Source organism: Puma concolor, chromosome B1 (genome assembly GCF_028749965.1).
Source record: "Puma concolor isolate L17-30 chromosome B1, mPumCon1.1.hap2, whole genome shotgun sequence".
Classification (NCBI taxonomy): Eukaryota; Metazoa; Chordata; class Mammalia; order Carnivora; family Felidae; genus Puma; species Puma concolor.
In genome coordinates this window covers 185999323-186020127 of record NC_141670.1, presented here as the reverse complement: position 1 = coordinate 186020127, position 20805 = coordinate 185999323, and the positions used below count along the sequence as shown (strand labels likewise).

Here is a 20805-nt window from a genome sequence, read left to right as displayed (position 1 = left end):
TTGAAAATACAGTCTCCATATAACTTTTCAGAATCCTGTTGCGTTAGTAAAAAACACCTGCGTCAAATAAACCTTTAATTGTAAGTAATCATTAGATCTCCGTGCCATTTAAAAACTTGTAATTTAAGTTACAGGCATGAAAGAAATCATTTCTAAAAACGGCTCTTTTAAGACCACTGAATTTTCCTTTTTCCCCAAACTATGGGATTTGGTTTATCTATCCGCCGGGCACTCTGTTCTCCGGAGGAGATCATTTCCCTTCGTCGCAGGACCTCAACTGCAATGCATGCGTGCAAGTCACGTAAAGCACCAGTTCTGGGCTCTCCTAGGGGGTTGCGGGCATAGCAGTAAATTTGTCGGGCTGATGAGTAGGTCAGCAGTTGAAATAGTGTGCATTCTTTTCCAGTCCTGGCAGCTGCTGTGTTTGCTTTCCGAGCAGTGAACCTGATGGAGGTGACATCACTGGCTGCAGCTGAAGTAAGGATAAATTTCACTGGGACGGGATGGAAATAGTTCCTGAGAGAGTGCCAGGCTTGGGCACTTCAGTCCCAGATGCATAGGACACACATTACTCATAGCCTCATTTCTTCACTTGGGTAAAGCCTATACGTTTCGAGCTAAGGAATATTAAGTATTCAAGATTCCTTAATTAGTTGAGAACAATCTTCTTGTGAAGGCGTCACACACAAGATTATATAGGAAACCATTATAACTGTTACGGGAAACCAGACACCCAGTAGTTGTAGTAGAAACTATTGGAGCCCAAGTTGCATTTTCTTATTGCACACGTCCACATGTTCTGCTAGAACAAAGAAAATCTAGTCAGGAGAGTTAAAGAGCATGCGTTTGGATGATACAGTAAAGATACGTAGGCGCTTTGTTTTTTGGTCATTTAAAATAATGACTTAATGTTTTAATGTTTCTTTTCAATGGTATAATTTATACCTGACACACAGTTCAATTAAATAGCGGCTTACCATATTACTCTATTTGTTTTTTCTCATAGAAATTTAAATGATACCCTTAAAATAGCTGCCGACATTCTTTGCTTAAAGGGAAAAGGATGTTTATGCGTCTTGCAACTGAATAAACATTAGTTCCGTCTCAAAAACCATTTCCTAAAGCCAGATACTCCTTATACTAGTATAACGGGACCAAGATTCATAATGTACGTTTATTTATAGAAGCAAGTTGAAATATTAGACCTCTTATAAACTCATGCTACCTTGTATATTTGAAGAAGGCTCAAGGCAAAAGTCCAGGTTATTTTCTACTGCACGTTTTAGCGTTTTGCACATGTTCTAACATTAAGATATTGAGAAAAGCGAAGGGAGGTCGTAGCTTCAGGACAGGTTTCTAGGACGAATGTGAAGAACTCAGAAAGTGTGCCAAAGCCAGAATTGCATGGCAGTGGTGTTTCTGTTGTGCTGTATTTCATAGGCTTCCTTCTGCCAGTTAGAATACTGACATTAACAATTCTTTTTGTTTTGTTTTTTTTTGTTCCAGGCAGTTCTTGCTGACCTTTCTACCTTAAAAGTTATGCCTCTTCTTCAAATTTTTCTGTTTGCTACTGTCACCTGATCTCCTTCAAGGTCACTGACAACACATCTAGTTTTTTTCATTAGAAAATAATCATGAACTATGCAAACTCTGCATAAAACCAAAATTAAACTTCGCATATAAGCCAATAAAGATCATGTTCCCTCTTCAGTTAAACCTAAGTCGTTTTTCACTTTTTGAAACAAAGCTCTGCGCACCAAATGTTCCACTGCATGCTGCTGATTTTCAAGAGAGAAGCAATAGACATAACTTCTGCTAAACTGAGCATACTATATATATAATCCTGACTTGTAAAAGGCATGTAACGGTATATGCAATAAGAACTAAAGATACTGTAATAAACTTGAAGAGGTAATGTAGCCTCTGGGACAATTTTCTTCCGTCAGTTTGTAAGTTTATCTCTAGATAATGTATCATTTTGTCTTATGAGTTGTTCTTCACTCAGAGCCAGGGGTGGAGTAGAATGTGGGAAGACTGGAAAAAGGTAATGGAATTCAAGTGTGCTTTGGTGTTTTTAACACCTTTTGTCTCACCAGTGATCTTCTAGATCCCTTTCCACTTTATTTCTCCCTTAAAGGTCTCTACTGGGGAAGGTCAAATAACAGTTGTCTCCATCTGACAATATTTATTCATCACTTTCCGAAAAAAGAAAATTACGGAGTGATCCCTTCAAACTTCTCAACCTTCCATCTCTTGCCTTGAAGACTTGACCCTGCTGAGGCCTGTTGCCAGGTTCTCCCACTTTGGACGTGCGCCAAGAGGGCATCACGGATTCGATGAAGGGAATGAAAAATCAAAACCGTATCCAATTTTGCTGAATCTTTGTTTAACAAGATTTGCTTCTAGGGCAGAGCATCTGAGGAACTAGAAGTAGGTACTATACGTTCATTTTGGAACTGAAGACGGGGGGGGGCGCCTGGGTGGCGCAGTCGGTTGAGCGTCCGACTTCAGCCAGGTCACGATCTCGCGGTCAGTGAGTTCGAGCCCCGCGTCAGGCTCTGGGCTGATGGCTCGGAGCCTGGAGCCTGTTTCCGATTCTGTGTCTCCCTCTCTCTCTGCCCCTCCCCTGTTCATGCTCTGCCTCTCTCTGTCCCAAAAATAAAGAAAAAACGTTGAAAAAAAAATTAAAAAAAAAAAAAAAGAACTGAAGACCTTATGCAAGGCATCAGTCTTATTTTGGTCTTTATTATAAGTGAGTCTTTATTATAATTATTTTATATGACTTGCAAAAGACCTACCACATCTGTCATTCAGAATAATAGAATATGAAAAAAAAGTGTCCAAATTCAAGATGCTGATCATTCCAACAGAACTTTGAATCAATAGATTGATATTCTCACTGAATGCTTAGCATTGTATTTTGTCCAAATGTATTTCCTGAGTCTTTTATTTAAAGAGTATGTATTAATTAGGAAGTGAATGAGGTTTAGCTCAGCCTACAGGTATGCCGGGGTTTGATATAACTAGTTCTTAATTTGAAAATCTTTATATATGCTTTATTCATCAGGTACCTATTGAAAAGAAAATCATAATTTCTTATTCAGGATCGATTCTTCAGAAAGCCCATTTCAGTGCTTTGGCAAGTGATTCAGTTATAATCCTATGCTTTGCCATGCGCTGCGTGCAAATGCACATTCATCACGAAGATATAAGCACACCCTTTGACTATTCTCTCTCTTTCTTCCCTGTTAGGGAGAGAGCGTTTTAAATGATTAAGGTCAGATGTGTATAGATATGCTCATTGTCGGTTTATTTAAGAGAATATTCATAAGCCTTTTTAAAAGCAGCAATGTAGTGGTCTCATAGAAAAACTAGACTGAGAGTTTTTGTCCTGGCTGTAAATCCCTAGATAATTTAATCTCTCTTATCTGTAACTGGGGGGGAGGGCCGGCAGCAGGAAATTATTTGTTTGTGTTTACCTTACCAGGTCGAGTAAGACCAAATGAGAAAATATATTTGAAAGTGATTTTTTTTAACTGCAAAGCACCAAACAAGTACAAGCTGTTGTTGGTAATTAATTCTAACTATGACATTTTAAGGCCAAGTGGCGGAAGATAATATATGAGGAATGCTTGACTTCATTAGCCTCTGTCTGACTTTAGTTGATCACTGGAGACTGGGACCACACAAGATGAAACATGGAGCGTGGCATAGCCGATCCTTCCATTTGAAGCAGGCGGCTCTGGCCCGTAGTTCTGAGCTGAACCCCAAAGCTTCTGCACGTTTCGCTGCTGTCACAAACCCTCGGCCAGGCTGCTCTTAGCTTCTTGTTAATAAATTGCATCAAGGGCAGTCAGGCTGTCTTTCCCACTCTGCCCCTCGCTGCACTCTGCACACGGCTCCTCTTGGCTTTCTTCCTCCTGTGTCCTCCCCACCCCGCCGCCTGCCAACCCCTGAAACCCTCCACATATGCTCCGCTAGGGTCACAAGGACCTAAGCGACCAGGGCTAACTGTGTCGTCTTTCCATCTGTGGCATTCACACTGATGGTGAAATAGCCTAGTAGACATTGTATTTGGCTCTTCTGGATTTCAATTCACCTACTAATGTCATATGTATGACTTTATATTATGGAAGAGTTTATCGAACAGACTTTCTGATAGAACTTTTTGGTAATAAGACGTTCCAGCTAACTGCAATTTCCAGCTGGTCTTAACTGCGTAGCACCCCTTACACTCAGCATGTACTCACTCTTCCTATTTTGTAGAGAAAATAAAGACCACTAGGGTTGAACCCCCTCAGTATTCCACCTGAAAACTTAGCTTTATTCCCCCTATGCTTATCTCCTTCCTTCTTTTCTCAGGAAGTGTCCAATCTATGCCTACAGCTCTCTACATACAGGTTCGGTTTGTCACTTCACGCATAAAAATTAACACCCTATTGCTTGAAGGATAAAGTCCAGGCTCTGTAGCATAGCAGGGAAAATTCACCACAGCTTGGTCTTTCCACTCTAGGCCCCCACTTGGATCCATTATCCTATCCTTGAGTTTCACCAGGTTACTTGCTGAGCCTCAGCCAGCTATGGCCATGCACCTTGTCTCTGGCAGAAGGACCTCCAGACTTCAAGGCCCATTTCAGCCTATTGTGGAGTACCCTGGAGTCTATAAACTGGAATTAATTATGCCCTTGTCTTTGTGCTCATAAAACTGTTTATCCACTAATACAGGTGCTTAGAATATTGAGTGGCAGTTTTTTGTATGTATGTTGATTCTCACATTATTTTATCCTGAAGGCAGTTTTCAGTGACCAGGCGGCCTAAGTATGAAGGACGAAAGGCAAATTTTCCATTTGTGTGTGTATCCCCTGACTTGTCCCAAGACTTGTTGAGATCTGTTTTTCTTGAATCTTAATTCCTTCTAAGTATCTGCTAGTCTCCCTTCTTCCACAAAGGCTCTAATTTTTATTTGGGAATTCCTTCCCCTCCTCCTCCCCCCACCCGCCGCCCCCACCCCACATGCTTCAAATGAGGCTGACTCCATCCCAGGACCTCTGGGTCCTGGCCAAGCCGGTCACCACATATCCCTCTTGGCCACAGGGATTGCTTCAGGATTAGTGCAAAAACCTAAGACCAATGAGGACCAATGAAACTTGATTGCAAGACTTTGTTTTAATCTTTCAGGAAAGTGGGGTGTAAAATAGAGAGGATACGGGGCACCTGGGTGGCTCAGTCAGTTGAGCGTCTGACTTCGGCTCGGGTCATGATCTCATAGCTCGTGAGTTCGAGCCCCGCATCAGGCTCTGTGCTGACAGCTCGGAGCCTGGAGCCTGCTTCGGATTCCATGTCTCCCTCTCCTGCCCTCCGCTGCTCACACTCTGTCTCTCTCTCCTTCAAAAATAAATAAACATTAAAAAAAAATTAAAAAGAGAGGATATAGGGTCTGGAGCTGCTGCCTAGAAATGGAAAGAGTGAAAAGCTGCCCTCTTGACCTGGTTGATCCCCCAGTCACATTCTACCAGTCTGCTCCCGGACTGGCACGTTGTGTGAGCCAAAAGATTCTCTTTGCAACAGAAAGGATCCTAACTGAAGGAGTAGTTACCTTGACCTTTTAGGTGACCCACTACAACATGGGTACCATTACTTGGTACGGGATTCCTGTCTACATACTGCTTAAACTGGAGGAATCTTTTTTTTTTTTTTAACCTTTTTTCAATCAAGACACCACGTGACCTTGTAAGGATAAATTCTGGGTTTCAGACCTACTGAGCCACCCGAAGCACCTTAAACACACGGTATGTCTCTCAACTTTGGCCCTTCGTCCATATAGCACCCTCTGCTGAGAATGCCTTCTCTTCCTTCTTTACCTCTTACTTGTACCTCAGAACCCAACTCAGGTGTTGCATCATCAGGGAAGACTGCTCCCTTATCAATTCTCCCCATACCCCAAGTTTACACAAGTTGGGTCATAATCATATATTAGCTTTCTTTCTCTTGTACTAGACTCCTAGTGACTCCTTAATGGCCGAAATGAATTCTTTTTCAGCTAGAACCTGGCATTGTGCTTGCCCTGTAGTGGGCTGTAATAAATATTTATGAAACAAACAGCTGAAATCATCTAATTCACTCATTTTACCGATAAGGAAATATGGGCAGTTCAATGACTTGTTCAGTGTTACGCAGCATTTTACCCACTAAGTTGATTTGTGGCATTGTCCCTACAAGAGAGGATATCTTCCAACGGGGAAGGCTATCTTGAGAGAAAAAAAAACACTTCACAAACAACTTACAAACACTTCAGCTCACTCAAATTTTTTCATGTAAATTCACTTTATTAAGGTATAACTTACGTGCGGTAAAATGTACGCATTTAAATGATATAGTTCCATAAGGTTTGACACACATCACCACATCACCATCTGCACCTCGATCATTTGTGGTGTCGAACATTTCCACCACCTGAAACGTTCCTCTTTAATCCCCTTCCCATTTGATCTCCCATATACACCTTCACTCCAGGCAGCCACTCATCTGCTCTGTCCCTGAAGTTTAGATTGGCCTTTTCTAGAGTTTCATTTAAACAGAATGGTACATATGTACTCTTGTGTCTGGCTTCTTGTGCTCAGCATAATGTTTGACGGTCATCCATGTTGCCGTAGGATTAGTTGTCCTTTCCTTTTTATCACTGAGCAGTATTGCATTGTGTGACTATTTCATACAGTTTGTTTATCCGTCATTGTTAATGGGCATCCACGGTGTTCTCATATTTTGGTATATTATGGACACAGCTATTATGAGCATTTGTGTGCAAGGCTTTCTGTGGACCCATAGCTTCCTTTTTTTTTTTTTTTTTTGAGTAAATACCTAGGAGTAGAATGGCCGAGTCATACGTAAGCATAAATTTAACTTTCTAAGAAACCTCTAAACTCTTTTCTGAGGTAGTTCTACCATTTTGCATGCCCACCAGCAGTGTGTAAGAGTTCCCCATGCTCCAAACCCTCACCAGCACTTGCTGCTATCAGGTTAATCATCCTAATAGGTGGTTTTCATTTGCATTTCCCCAATTACTGATGATGTTGAGCATCTTTTCATGCTTATTTGCCATTTACACATATTCTTTTGGAAAGTGTTCAAATATTGTGCCCATTTTTAATTAATTATCTTCAGTAGTAAGAATTTCTTACTCTGGATACGCTTATGGTTTTAAAATTTTCTCCCATCCCGTGGCTTGTCTCTTAATTTTCTTAACTATCTTTCAAAGAGCAAAACTTTTAACTTTGTTGAATCAGTTTATCTTTTTTCTTTTTATGGATCATATTTTTTGTGTCCTATCCAAGAAATTTTTCCATAACTAAAGGACACAAGGATTTTTTTCCCCTATGTTTTCTTCTAGAAGCTTCGGTTTTAGCTCTTAATTTAAGGCTATGATCTTTTTTTTTTTTTTTTAAAGTTTGTGTATAGTACAAGAGTTAAGGATTGAAAGTCATGTTTTTGCATATGCAATTGTCCCAGCCCTATTTGCTAAAAAACAAAAACAAATGCAATATGCAATATGCAATTGTCCAAGCCCTATTTGCTAAAAAACAAAAACAAATGCAATATGCAATATGCAATTGTCCAAGCCCTATTTGCTAAAAAACAAAAACAAAGCTATCCCTACTATGTCAGCCCCTCTGTATAAAATTAATTGATCATATATCTGTTAGCTTATTTCTGGACCCTTTCTATTCTGTTCCATGGATTTATGTCTATCCTCCAATGCCACACTGTGTTGATTCTGCGGCTTTAAAGTAAATCTTGAAGTCAGGTAGTATCGGTCCTCTAATTTCGTTTCTATATCAAAATTATTTTTGCCTGTTCTAAGTTCTTTGCATTTCTAAATAACTTTTAGAACCAGCTTTCCCATTTGTACCAATTTTTTTTAAAGGTGATGAGATTTGTATTGAGATAGCATTGAATCTCTAGATCAGTTGGAGACAATTGATAACTCACCAATATGGAGCATTACAATCCATGAACATGAGATACCTCTCCATCTAGTTATGTCTTCTTTAATTCCATTCAGTAATATTTGGTAGTTCTCCATGTAGAGTCCTTATACATATTTGTCAAAATATCCCTAATTATTTCACATTTTATGCTATTGTAAATGGTATTTTTAATTTCAATTTCCAATGGTTTGTTAATATAGAGACAGAATTGATTTTTTTAATATTGACCTTGTATCCTGAGACCTTGCTAAACTTACCACTTCTAATATCCCTTTTTGTAGCTTCCCTAAGATTTTCTACATATACAATATGTCATCTATAAATAAAGACAATTTTACATTTTTTTCAAATCTATATGCTTTTTTTATTCACTGACTAGAACTTGCAATAGAATATAGATTTTAAATTAAATGTACCTCTTTCTCAAATAAGCGCAATAAATATTTTAACTATGTATCAGTGTAATAGTTTGGTCAATTTAGCAATAAAACAGTGGGAGGAAATGAAACAGACGCAGAAGGAGGTGGGAGACCTATCAATACACAGCGAAGATAAATTTGGTCAGTTGTATGTCACTGATCATCCAAATGCCTTCTTCAAATTATTCCTTTTAATGTAAGCAGCTGGCCTCAGGTGTTATCAATGCCTTTTTTCCATTAATTAGGCAATTGTTTTCGTATTACTTCTTCAGTTGTTCTTAATCCTTAAAACTTTGTTCTTAGATAATGCGGTGTGTATATTCAACCTACATTAAATCCTTACTCAGAACACGGTATCCTGCTGAACATTCAATGTTTCTATGTATTTGTATGCTTGCTTTCTCAGTAACAAATGTGGTAAGAGAAAGTTCTTCTTATGTAAATGGAACACGAACACCTCTTTTTGCAGGAAATGGTGCCGTCCGTCCTTTGGTGGGAAGAGTAATGGTCCGCCATGTCCCAGTCCCTGAACTCATATGTGACCTTACATGGCAAAAGGCACTTTGCTGATGTGATTAAGTCAGATTTTGAGATGGGGAGATTATCTTGGGTTGTCAGGTGGGACCAATGTAGTGACCAGGGTCCTTCGAAGGGAAAGAGGGAGGCAGGCAGACGTGTCTGAGTCAGGGAGGGATGTGCTACTGGCTTTGACAATGGAGGAAGGGATACAGGTTGTTGTAGTAGCTGGAGAAGGCAAGGTAATGGGTTCTCCCCTACAGCCTTTAGGAAAAACCCAGCCCTGTTGACACCTTGCTCTTAAGGCTTCTGACCTCCAGGACCATAAGATCGTAATTTTGTGTTGTTTTAAGTCACTAAATGTGTAGCCACTTATTGCAGCAACAACAGGAAATTAATCCACCTCCTCTCAGATAAATTGGATTTACCATATCAACTGTAACATATGATAGTGAGTTCACATTGCTTGAATTCTCTTACCTATAAAATAGATGATTCTACATGTCCAGTGCCTCTCATGTGGTTTTTATAATGATCAGATAAGATAAAATGTGTAAAAATATTTTGAAGGCTACCTTCTGCTCTGCTACTGATAGGGAAAAGACCCCACAAAGTTGGGCTATTACAAGACAAGCATAACAGAGGAAGAGAGGTGTTGGGGGAAATGTATTGCCAAGTCCTAACATTTCTTTCCATGTGGAGGGAATTCATTGGTGTAATGCTCCTCACTCCCTCTTCCCATGGAGAGGAGTAAATTATATTATTGATGAGGTTGGGATCAGTGAGTGGGGATACAAAGCCCACTCCTTTCTCTCATATTTCTCTTGGGATCCAGCAACCCAAAGCAAGCATATGTTCTGCACTGCTCCTCCACACCCTGGCTTTAGAAATCTGGATCCCATGGTACGGAAGGGGAGGGTGGTGGTTAGACGGGGTGGCTACAGTTGTTCAGTGCATCGCTGAGTGCGTAAGTTTTGAAAAGCCTGTCCTTGCTGCAAAACTAAGTCACACTCCGGGGGGTTAACTTTATCAGTAAGAAAGATGATATATCTTCATCAGCTTTCATCTGCCTAGGTCTTAATTTTATCTCGCAAGCTCTCAGAACTCGGGCAGGAAGACAGGTGCTGTTTATTGGACCTCCAAGCCTTATTCAACTGGGCCAGGAAGTTAAGGGTCACAAGGAAGAAATGACAATGATGGGTCATGGAATCTAAGCTAGAAAAGAAAAGAAATGAAGGATAAGTACGGATGGCGATAGATATGGAAACAGAGGGTAGGAGGAGAGTGAAAGTAAAGACAAAAAACAAGTAAAAGCATTTTTAAAAAATATTTGTTTTTTTAGAGAGAGAGTGCAGAAGGGGCAGGGGATGGGTGGGACAGAGTTTCCAAAGCAGGCTCTGCACTGACAGCAGAGAACCCAACGTGGGGCTCAAACTCACGAACCATGAGACCATGACCTGAGCCAGAGTTGGACGCTTAACCGACGGAGCCATCCAGGCGCCCTGAGTAAAAGCATTTTTGAAGGGAAGGTACCTCAGCAAGTAACTTGGAAGGATAATGTTTGTAACCGGAAGGAGATATTTGCATTCGAAATTTTGAACTTGGTGCCAATTTTGTTGATGCCAAGATCTAAGGCATGGTGGATAGCTAAGGCAGAGTAGGAAAACATCGTTGACAGTATAAGGAAGTCAGGAAACCAAGAGTCCATGGTGTTGGATGAATCATCAGTATAAATATTGAAGTCACCAAGAAGGATGACAGAAATAGGGAAGAAGAAGGAAACAGACTTGCGAGTTAGTTTTTACCGAGAATCAGAAGGAAAAACTCAGAAACTACTAGTTAGTAACTGTAACTTGGAGGAGGAAGAATGCTGTGAGCAGATGGTGTGAGCCTCAAAGGAGCAGAAGGGGTTTGCAAGAGGGAAGGGGGAGTAAAACTCAAATTGGCATTGAGGAGTAAGGCTGGTGCTGAATCACTTTGGGTGTCAGAGAAAAGAAAGAACCCATTTGAGAGCGCTGCAGGGAACCGTGTCCCCAGGATACAGCCTGCTTTTAGTTACATGAACAGGGGCAGAGAACCTTCAGGAAAGAGGTTGAAAAATACAAGAGTTTATTGATTTCACCCTGGGAATTGGGAATTCCAAAGACAAAGGGGAGTGCTTCACTAGGGAGGGGAATAAAGACTGGGGTGGGGATTAGGTCGATTAGAGGAAGGAAGTTTAGATAACTGATGACTGAGAGGCTTGGAATTCTGAGGGAGAGTGCCGTAAACAAGGCTGGGTGGAGGGCTGATCCTCCCAGAGGTGACTGAGCGGCCTTCCGTTCTATTGCTTCGGTCCACACCGTTTCTTCCCGATGGGGCAGCTGCTCCCTCAGGCAGCCTGAGGTTGGCAGCTAATTATAGTCAGCTGCAGTTGTGGTTGCCTCTGACATAGCACTGCACTAGTTTGGTGACTTAGCTATTTTTTTTTCCACATCTAGTGAATTTGGTTCTCCAAATTCTTCATGAAAGTCTTCATGAAATAGAAAGCTACAAATTATCTCCAGTACGCAACTTAATTTGCACCCCTAGCATGTACAGTGATGAACTGACCCAAAGAGAGAGAGAGAGGGGTGGGGCGGGAGGGAATGAATGAGTGAATGAATGAGGATTACGAATGTCAATAGTAAGGGCCGCCTGGGTGGCTGAGTCAAGCCCTCCGACTCTGGCTCAGGTCAAGATCTTGCAGTTCGTGGGTTCAAGCCCTGCGTCGGGCTCTGTGCTGACAGCTCCAGAGCATGGAGCCTGTTTCGGATTCTCTCTCCCTCCCTCTCTGCCCCTCCCTCCTCACACTGTCTCTCTCTGTCTCAAAAATAAACATTAAAAAAAAATAAAAGAAAATAAAGAATGTCAATGGTAAGACTCTATAGGGAGAAATAAGCAGGTTTTTCTTTGTCCCTCTGTCATCTTTCAAAGGACTGTAAGCCTTACCTTCAAAAAAGGGCATACGATTTTTTGTGTTGTTGGGCATCCTCCCCTAGTGTAGACGAAAACTGGCTGAATGATAAAGCATTTCATGTGTGAGAGCCTCAAGAAAAGAAAAAGACTTGAATACATATGCAGAAAGAAAGATGTGGATCCATAGACAGGCTGATAGAACCCCAACTCTGTCAGAGGCCTGATATTACCAAGCTGGTGATGAAGTACAGAAATGTTGTAAGGGGTCAATGTACGAGGGACGGAACTCCCCTGGGCAGAAGGCCACCCCAGGACTTCAGCCATAGGATAAGGTCAGTGGCCTCATCTGGTGAGTAGGAATGACCTTGCACACTTCTCTTACCACTACATTCAACCACTGTGTGAAAACACCTCCCAGTATCACCCTCAGAATCTCTTTACTCTGAGGAATCACCAGACACCCATTCCATGTGAGGGAATTGGTTGGAAGAGACAGGGAGAGTTCCTATACCTGTGCTTTATAGAGAACCATGCATCTTAGTAACTCCTGTGCTAGAGACAGAGGGAACAGTCACCACTGCTGAAAACAAATATTTTCACAATATCCTCTATTTTTGTTTATACCCTATTAGGCGTAGACTTGAAACCCAGTTCCAACATTTGCTAGCTGGGTGACCTTGGTAAAATTACCTAACCTTTATAAGTCTTAATTTCTTCATCTATAAAATGCTAATCAATACCAACTAGGGCATATAGTAGAAATTTCCCACTAAAAACTGTTTGAGCTGCGTTCCAAAAAATTTCCACATGTTGTGTTTTCATTTAGTTTAAATACTATCTAATTTCCCTCTATGATTTGGTTGGCATCCTTTCAAATCTGTGGAGACTTGTTGGACGACCCAAGATATGTTCCATGTTCCATAAGAGTTCTGTGTGCACTTGAAATGAATGTGTCTTTTACTCTTGTTGGAGAAAGTGTAAGACGCATCATAAATTCGGTTAAAACCGGTGATAAAGAGAAAATCTTGAAAGAAGCCCAAGAATTCCCATTCTGTGCAGAACAGCAGGGTTAAGAATGGCAGCATATTACTGTTGGAAACATGCAGAATGAAGGACCGTGGACCAACATCTATAAAGCACTGCAAAAAATCGTGTCAGTCTAGAATTCTCTACCCAGTGAAGATATCTCTCAAAACCGAATGGGAAATAAAGACTCTTTTTTCATACATCAAAGAGCTAGAAGTATTCATTACCAGCAGGCATGCCTCAAGTGGTAAAGGAAATCAAGTGGAAGAAAATCTGGGTCTACCGCCAAGGAATGAAGAGAACTGGAAATGATAATTATGTGAGTAAATATTAAAAAACAAAAACTTTGTTCTTATTATTTAAATTCGTTTTAAAAATAAACCATGTAGGGGCACCTGGCTAGCTCACAGTGGAAAGTGCACCCAACTTTTAATCTCGGGCTCCTTGAAGCCCCATGTTGGGTGTAGAGAATAGTTAACTGAATCAATAAATAAACGTATAAAGCAAAAATAATAGGGGCGCCTGGGTGGCTCAGTCGGTTGAGCGTCCGACTTCAGCTCAGGTCACGATCTCGTGGTCCGTGAGTTCGAGCCCCGCGTTGGGCTCTGGGCTGATGGCTCAGAGCCTGGAGCCTGCTTCCATTCTGTGTCTCCCCCTCTCTCTGCCCCTCCCCCGTTCATGCTCTGTCTCTCTCTGTCTCAAAAATAAATAAAACGTTAAAAATTTAAAAAAAAAAAAAAGGCAAAAAAAAAAATAAATCATGAAGTTTATGTATAAATAAACTATGTGACCACAGTAGCACATCAGCAAGCAGGGTAGAAATGTAAGTACCCAGTGTTAGGTTCTATACATGAGTGGTACTCTATCACGTGAAGGCATAGTATCATAAATTAAAGATGTATGTAAAACTCCTAAAGCAACCACTTGAACGAAACAACCAAGCTACAATTAATAAGCTGAAGGAGATAAACTGGAATTATAAAAACATGCAGTTTGAAAGAAGGCAGAAAAAGAGTGAAAAGGAAGCAAAATACAGATCGAGAAAAGGAAACAAAATGCAGATTGTTTTACTGGATAAAAACAAACAAGCAAAAATAACCAATACCTAACTACGTGTTCCTTATAATAAACCCATTTTAATATGAAAACATAATTAGATTAAAAGTAAAAGGATGAAAAAAGACTTAGCAGGCTATCACTAATCAAAAGTAAGCTGGAATGGCTATATTAATATCAGACAAGTCAGATTTAAAAACAGAGAACATTATCATGATAAAAGGTGAAGCCCTCAAGAATACACGGCAGTCCCAAACATCTATACACACAGCTGAGTTTCTAAATATATGAAGCAAAATTGATAATGCTAAGAAAAATAGACAAATCTGAAATTGTAGTCAGAGATGTCGACATCCCTCAATCAATTATTTATAGGCAAAGTGGGCAGAAAAATCAGTAAGGAAATAAATGAACAACACTATTAGCCAAGTTCATTTAGTCATATTTATAGAACACTTCATCCAACAACAGCAAAATACACAGTCATTTCAAGTGCACACAGAACTCTTATGGAACAGAGAACATATCTTGGGCCATTTAATGAGTCTCAACAGATTTAAAAGGATTCTAGCCATATAAAGTATGTTCTCTGGTGACAATGGAATTGTAGTAGAAATCAATAGCAAAGATATCTAGAGAAAACTTGAACTTTTTGAAAACTAATACACTGCTAAGTAGCCCATGAATCAGAGAATACATCAAAAAGGGAAATTAGATAGTATTTGAACTAAATGAAAACACAATCTGTGGAAATTTTTGGAATGCAGCTAAAACAGTGTTTAGTGGGAAAATTGCACTCTAAAGTCTTATATTAGAAAAGTGGAAAGATTTCAAATCAATTATCTTAGCTCCATTAAAATATTAAAAAAAATAACATTCAACCAAAAATAGGGGGTAATTTCCAATTGAAATACCGCTCTTCCATATCTCATTTTCTCAACAATGGTAAACATGATTCTCAAGTACACAAGAAATGACAGAACAAAATATCTATAATCATTTATCTTATCCAACAATTCACGTACCATAGTTTCAAAACAATGAACTATCACCCTAACACAAAAAGGTTCTTAAATGTCTTTGTCATATGTTCACCTCCTTCTTGTACTATTACTTATAGTTGCACCATATCTATGTTCCAGAGCATATAGTCAGAATATACCACACCCCTCTTCCATTTAACCCTTATTTAGTCTTGGTTCTACAAGTAACTCTATTGAGTGCTCACCATCAATACTTAAGCCAGTGTCTTGCTAATCATTTTAGTTGTCTGAAGCTTTTTTTCTAGTAGATTCCTCAAGAAGGGCTCATGAGAGAGAGGGACAATCATCCCCAAGTCTTCATGCTGATTACAGTTTGTATGCATCCTTTTTTACCTGAAAGTAAGTTTAGCTGGATATAAAATCCTTGGCTCCCATTTTCTTTCCTTCAATATCTTAAATATGTTATTCTCTTTTCTTCTGCCCCAAAATGAGATGATAATCTAATTTTCTTTTCCTTATATGTCACCTGCCATTTTTGCCTCTATTTTCTAAGGCTTTGTTTCACTTTCTTTAAAGCCAACTAATTAAAATATGTCTTGATGTTGGTTCTTTCCTGTTGATCTTCTGAGCTTCGTGGTGTGCTCTTTCAACATATAATTTGAATTTTTTTTCCAGAAAATTTTCTTGATATAATTTTTAGTGTTTGTTGTGTTTCCTTGTTTTGTTTTTCTACAGGAAACCCTGTATATCTTTATATAGCTCTATTAGATAGGCCTTCTTATCCCCTTTTTTCAATTAATGAAACTGATGATCAGAAAAATTACATAAGTTGTTCAAGTTTCCACAGCTGGTAAGGGGAAGGTAGAACTCCAGTCTGCTTACCTCTGGATCCTGAGGTCTTTCTCCCACACTACCCTGCTACCCAGGCCAGGTGTCACAAAGCTGGATTTTCCCTGTTTTTATTTCACTGCCTTTCTTTCCAATGGTCACTCTCATATGTCTTAAAACCTTGCTTCTCAAAGTAAGGTCCTCGGACCAGCAGCATTAGCATATAAGGAGCATTGGCGCTCATTAGAACTGCGGAATCTCCTTTTCTTCAGGACAACTGAATGAAAATCCAAATTTTTGTAAGATGCCCTGGTAATTTCTGTTTGCATTAACAGTTGAGAAGCAGTGGTCTAGGAGACAAATCTCAAGGTACCTTAGGCAGGGTTTCTCAAACTTTACTGCATGTTGGAATCACCGTGGAATCATTTAAAAATCCTGATACCCAGAGGCACCTGGGTGGCTCGGTCAGTTAAGAGTCCAACTTTTTTTTTTTTAATTTTTTTTTTTTTTCAACGTTTATTCATTTTTGGGACAGAGAGAGACAGAGCATGAACGGGGGAGGGGCAGAGAGAGAGGGAGACACAGAATCGGAAACAGGCTCCAGGCTCTGAGCCATCAGCCCAGAGCCCGACGCGGGGCTCGAACTCACGGACCGCGAGATCGTGACCTGGCTGAAGTCGGACGCTTAACCGACTGCGCCACCCAGGCGCCCCAAGAGTCCAACTTTTGATCTTGGCTCAGGTCATGATCTCATGGTTGGTGAGTTTGAGCCCCATGTCAGGCTCTCCACTGCCAGCCCAGAGCCTGCTTGGGCTTTTCTCTCTGTTTCTCTCTGTCCCCTCCCCCTCTCGCTCTCTCTCAAAAAAAATAAACATTAAAAAATAAAATAAAATCAGGGGTGCCTGGGTGGCTCAGTTGGTTGGGTGACCGACTTCGGCTCAGGTCATGATCTCACAGTTTGTGAGTTCGAGCCCTGCGTCGGGCTCTGTGCTGACAGCTCAGAGCCTGAAGCCTGCTTTGGGTTCTGTTCTCTTCCTCTCTCTACCCCTCCCCTGCTCATGCTCTGTGTCTCTCTGTCTCTCAATAATAAATAAACGTTAAAAAAAATTTTTTTAATAAAATAAAATTGAAATCAAAAGCCTGACACCCAGGCCACAACCCTACCAATTAAATCAGAATCTCTGGGGGTGGAGTCCAGGTATCAATATATTTTTAAAAAGAAATTTTTTTTTAACATTTATTTTGAGACAGAGAGAGACAGAGCATGAAAGGGGAAGGTCAGAGAGAGAGGGAGACACAGAATCTTAAACAGGCTCCAGGCTCTGAGCTGTCAGCACAGAGTCCGATGCAGGGCTTGAACTCACGGACCTCGAGATCATGACCTGAGCCGAAGTCGGACGCTTAACCGACTGAGCCACCCAGGTGCTTGCCAATGTAGTTTTAAAATTCTGCCAAAGTACAGCCAGGTTTGGGAGCCAGTGGTCAAGGCAGCTCTCTTCTGTCTTTCACGTTCCTAGGAATCACCTGGGAGCATCTTAAATTACAGATGCTGATGCAGCGGATGGAGGGTGGGGTCTGGGATTTTGCATTTCCAGCAAGTTCCCAGATGACGGCTGCTGCTGGTTCCGAGGAGTTTCTGGTGCCTAAAAGACGCGGCAGGACAGAACGTGATTTGGTTTTCGGCCTGGCTCCATCCGTGATGTGCAAGATTTGGTCTGACGACCGCAGCTTGGCGGGACTTGCCCTGTTCTTCCTCCAGCTTTTAATTTGCATATTTCTCTCCCTTGGCAAGACCCTAGCCACTGTCATCAGCAGGTTGTTTGAGGAAGCCCGGGGTTGGGTTTGCTGAGGCCCGGAGTTCTGACTCAAATCCCCTGGCCCGCGGCAGAGTGGGGACGGTTGCTTGCGAAGCAAAGACTGAGTAAGGGCTTCCCTCTGGACACACCGAGGCTGAGGAATCCCCCCCCCCCCCCCCGACAGCCTCCGCTGGCCCCGTTCCTGAGGGGGCAGGACACTCACCCAGAATTCCAGTGGGCCAGAAGCTCGCCTCTACCACAGAGCAAACCGACTCCCTTGTCTCTAGGTTTGACAGAGGAAAGAACGAGGAGGCGTGGGGAGGGAAAAACCGAGGCCTTGCGGTGCCCATTGCCAAGGCAGCCAAGTCGGAGCGTCTTAAAATTTCAATTTCTACATTGGGATCATCCATCCTGTGTTTTTTACCGGGGGCTTTGTTCACTGATATTTTTCTGAGCACTACTTACAAGGCATTTTCCCACATGCCAGATAAAATGAGTCATCAGGACACAACGTGTTTACCCTCTGGAATAACACTGTTTTCTCTTCCAGATCCTTAAGACTCTATTTAATTTCTTGCCAGTTTCTAAGGATTCAGAGAAAGCCACTCTGGGACCTAAAAGAATTAATGCAGCTCAAGGCTGAGCAGATTTCTCCTCTCTGCTGATCGTGTAATTAATCCTTATTGTTCCCCAAAAGGTAGCCAAGGGAACGCTTCATTCCCCAGGGAAGGTTCAACAGCCTCTCCAAAACCCTTGTCCCAGCTAGTAGTATGTGGCCCTGCACGCAAGGCACAATCTGTGGGTTGGGCCCAGCCTCTTGGGATTGGCCTCTGGTCTCCCATAAGTAGTCTAAGTAGATGTAAGCTCCTGTCTTCACTTCCCCAACCCTAATAACACCCCCGGAATACTATTTCAAGGGAGCTGTTTTGAGGGCTGCAACAAAAGAAGAAATTCCCTGTTTTATAAGTAATTGGCCTAGCGAAACCTCACCTAGGGAGGTAGCTAATTAACTAAGAGGGAGCAGAGGAGGAAGCCTCTCTGGAGGAAATTCCATGACACGCAGAGAAATGAGCCAGGTGTGGAGGTTGGCTGGCTCTGGGACTGCCAGTGTCTGTGGGACCACTAAGAGCCTGTGGCAGCCGTAAGCATCCGACGAATGAGAGGAACTCCTTCAGGGCTCTAAGATTCAGGCCTGGAGCCACCTGCCCTGTAAAGCCCCAGAGTTACGATTCTGGTTCTCAGTGTGGTTGCCGGGGAAGAGCATCAGCATGGCCCGGGGAACTTGTCAGAAATGCACGTTCTCAAGCACCATCCTAGATCTCCCGAGCCTGAATCCCTGGTGGTGGGATCCAGCACGTGCCTGAGCAAGTCCTCTAGGCGATTCCGGGGCAGGCTCGAGTTTGAGGACACCTGCTCTGCTGAAAAACATCAGTGTTTGCTCAGCCCCTTTTAAATCAGGATCATCCGGAGGGAAGAGGGGTTGGGGACTTCAAATCAGCCTGCCTGGCTCTGAGGACTAGCTCTGCCACTTTCTAGTCCTGTGACCTTGTACATCTTCCCTCAGCTCTAGGATGGGGGAAGTAATGACTCTTCCCAGGAGGTCACGAGTGTCTGCCTCTTCCCCCCACCAGCAATCGATTGAATAGGAAATTTACAGAACATGACTCACTGTCCCTAGAATGGAAATCTGCAAGACAAGGAATGGCCACGCATGTGCAAGATGCTATGTTAATACAATTTTAATTAACATTTTTAAGTGGTTCTAGGTTTAAAAGAGTTCAGTTCAGCCTTTGAGTCCTGAGGATAAAGACTTTTTTTTCTTTTTTTTAGCTGACTCTCATCCAAATAGTTTCAAAGATTAGATTAAAACTTTCCTAAAAAGTGAAACTTAACTTCGTGCACTTATGCTTCCTTGTTCTTCTTTTTAAAAGAGAGAACAGATCATGTGAGCCTTGATTCTGTTTCTTTGTGTCTGTAATTCAGGATTAGGCAAAGTTAAAATGGATCAAAATGATTTGAGCATTTTCCGTCTCTTAAAGCAGAACATTTTTGACTCTGTTGCATGCTACACGGCTTTTTGCATACATATAAAAAAGCGTATCTTTGTAGCAGGAATTTTAGAAAATACAGAGAAATGTGAAGAAGAAAGAGAATACCCATACCTACCACTCAGAGACAGCCACGGTTCATGTTTCAGTATATTTCTCCGTGGGTTGTTTTTTTCTGCTGGGGGGGGGGGGTGGTTATTAACATGTGAATGTACCTAAGAACTTTTTAACGGGATCATACCATTTTGTTGTGATCACCCTGCAGAGGTGAAGCAAAGTTTGGCTCAGATGTCAAAACAGGTGATGCCACAGACACATACCGAGAGGATATGAAAAGGTTTGTTACGTTATCAGATTTCTGGGGAAGAGGGGTGCAGGGCAGGCTTCTAGGGAAGTCCAAGAATGGCTCAAGGGAACAGGGAAAGGCAACTGGCGTTGGTTTTTATTGTGGTCAGAAGGGGGAGGCTGGGGTGAGGGCTCCTGCATAGCCCAGGCCTTGCACGGTTTGCCCGCCCTCTGATGCCAATGGAATGGCGACCCTGCGCTTTCTCGTCAGCTTGCCCAGGTCTGGGGCAGAAAGGGAGAGGGGACGGATGAGCTTGAAAGCTGTCACCAGCCAAACATGGAAACTGGAGTTGAGTCTTTATTACTTGCACAGTTTTGCATCTTTGTCTTAAATTTAATGTATGTTCTATGTTGAAGGGTGACCAAAAGTTTTATTGTCCAGCTAAATTTCTTTTGACCCTGGCATCTTGTGGCAACGCCAGTTCTCCCTGTAACTGGTCACTTATTCATTCATATTCCAGAATGATTTATGGATTAAAAACACCATTGGTTCTTTTCTTATAAAACAAACAAACGAAAAGATCATGGGAGAATAAAACATGGCATATGTCCTGAAAGCAATGCATCCCTAGGTTTCCCTCGAAAATAAATACGGCTTGCTCGGGGAAAAGTATCCAGAGGGTTTTCTTGTTTGTGAGTATATTTGCATTTTTTATGATCGCACATGGTTCTCGCTATTCTGCAAAATATGACTGCAGAATGTGTGAGTCACATACCTAATCTGCTTTTAAATATTGGTTCTAAAGAACATAGGTACTTGTAATCCTACAGTTGGAGTCCACACCTTATAACAACAAAAGACAGCTCAAGTCAGCTTTGCAAACAGGACTCATAACTAACCGCGGGGCTATTTTTTCCATCTGTAA

At 41.6% G+C, this 20805-nt stretch overlaps 1 protein-coding gene across 4 annotated transcripts in view; it reads left to right on the top strand.

Moving 5' to 3' along the window:
• The window catches only part of TBC1D19 (TBC1 domain family member 19), a 145951-nt gene extending 144036 nt beyond the window's left edge, over window positions 1-1915 (top strand). For all 4 annotated transcript variants that reach the window (XM_025921323.2, XM_025921322.2, XM_086705276.1 and 1 more), the window contains 2 exons: window positions 407-477; window positions 1507-1915. In XM_025921323.2, coding sequence (XP_025777108.1) covers window positions 407-477; window positions 1507-1581 — 146 coding nt within the window. In that variant the 3' untranslated portion in view covers window positions 1582-1915. The remainder of the gene's footprint in view (window positions 1-406; window positions 478-1506) is intronic.
• Window positions 1916-20805: the final 18890 nt, after the last annotated feature.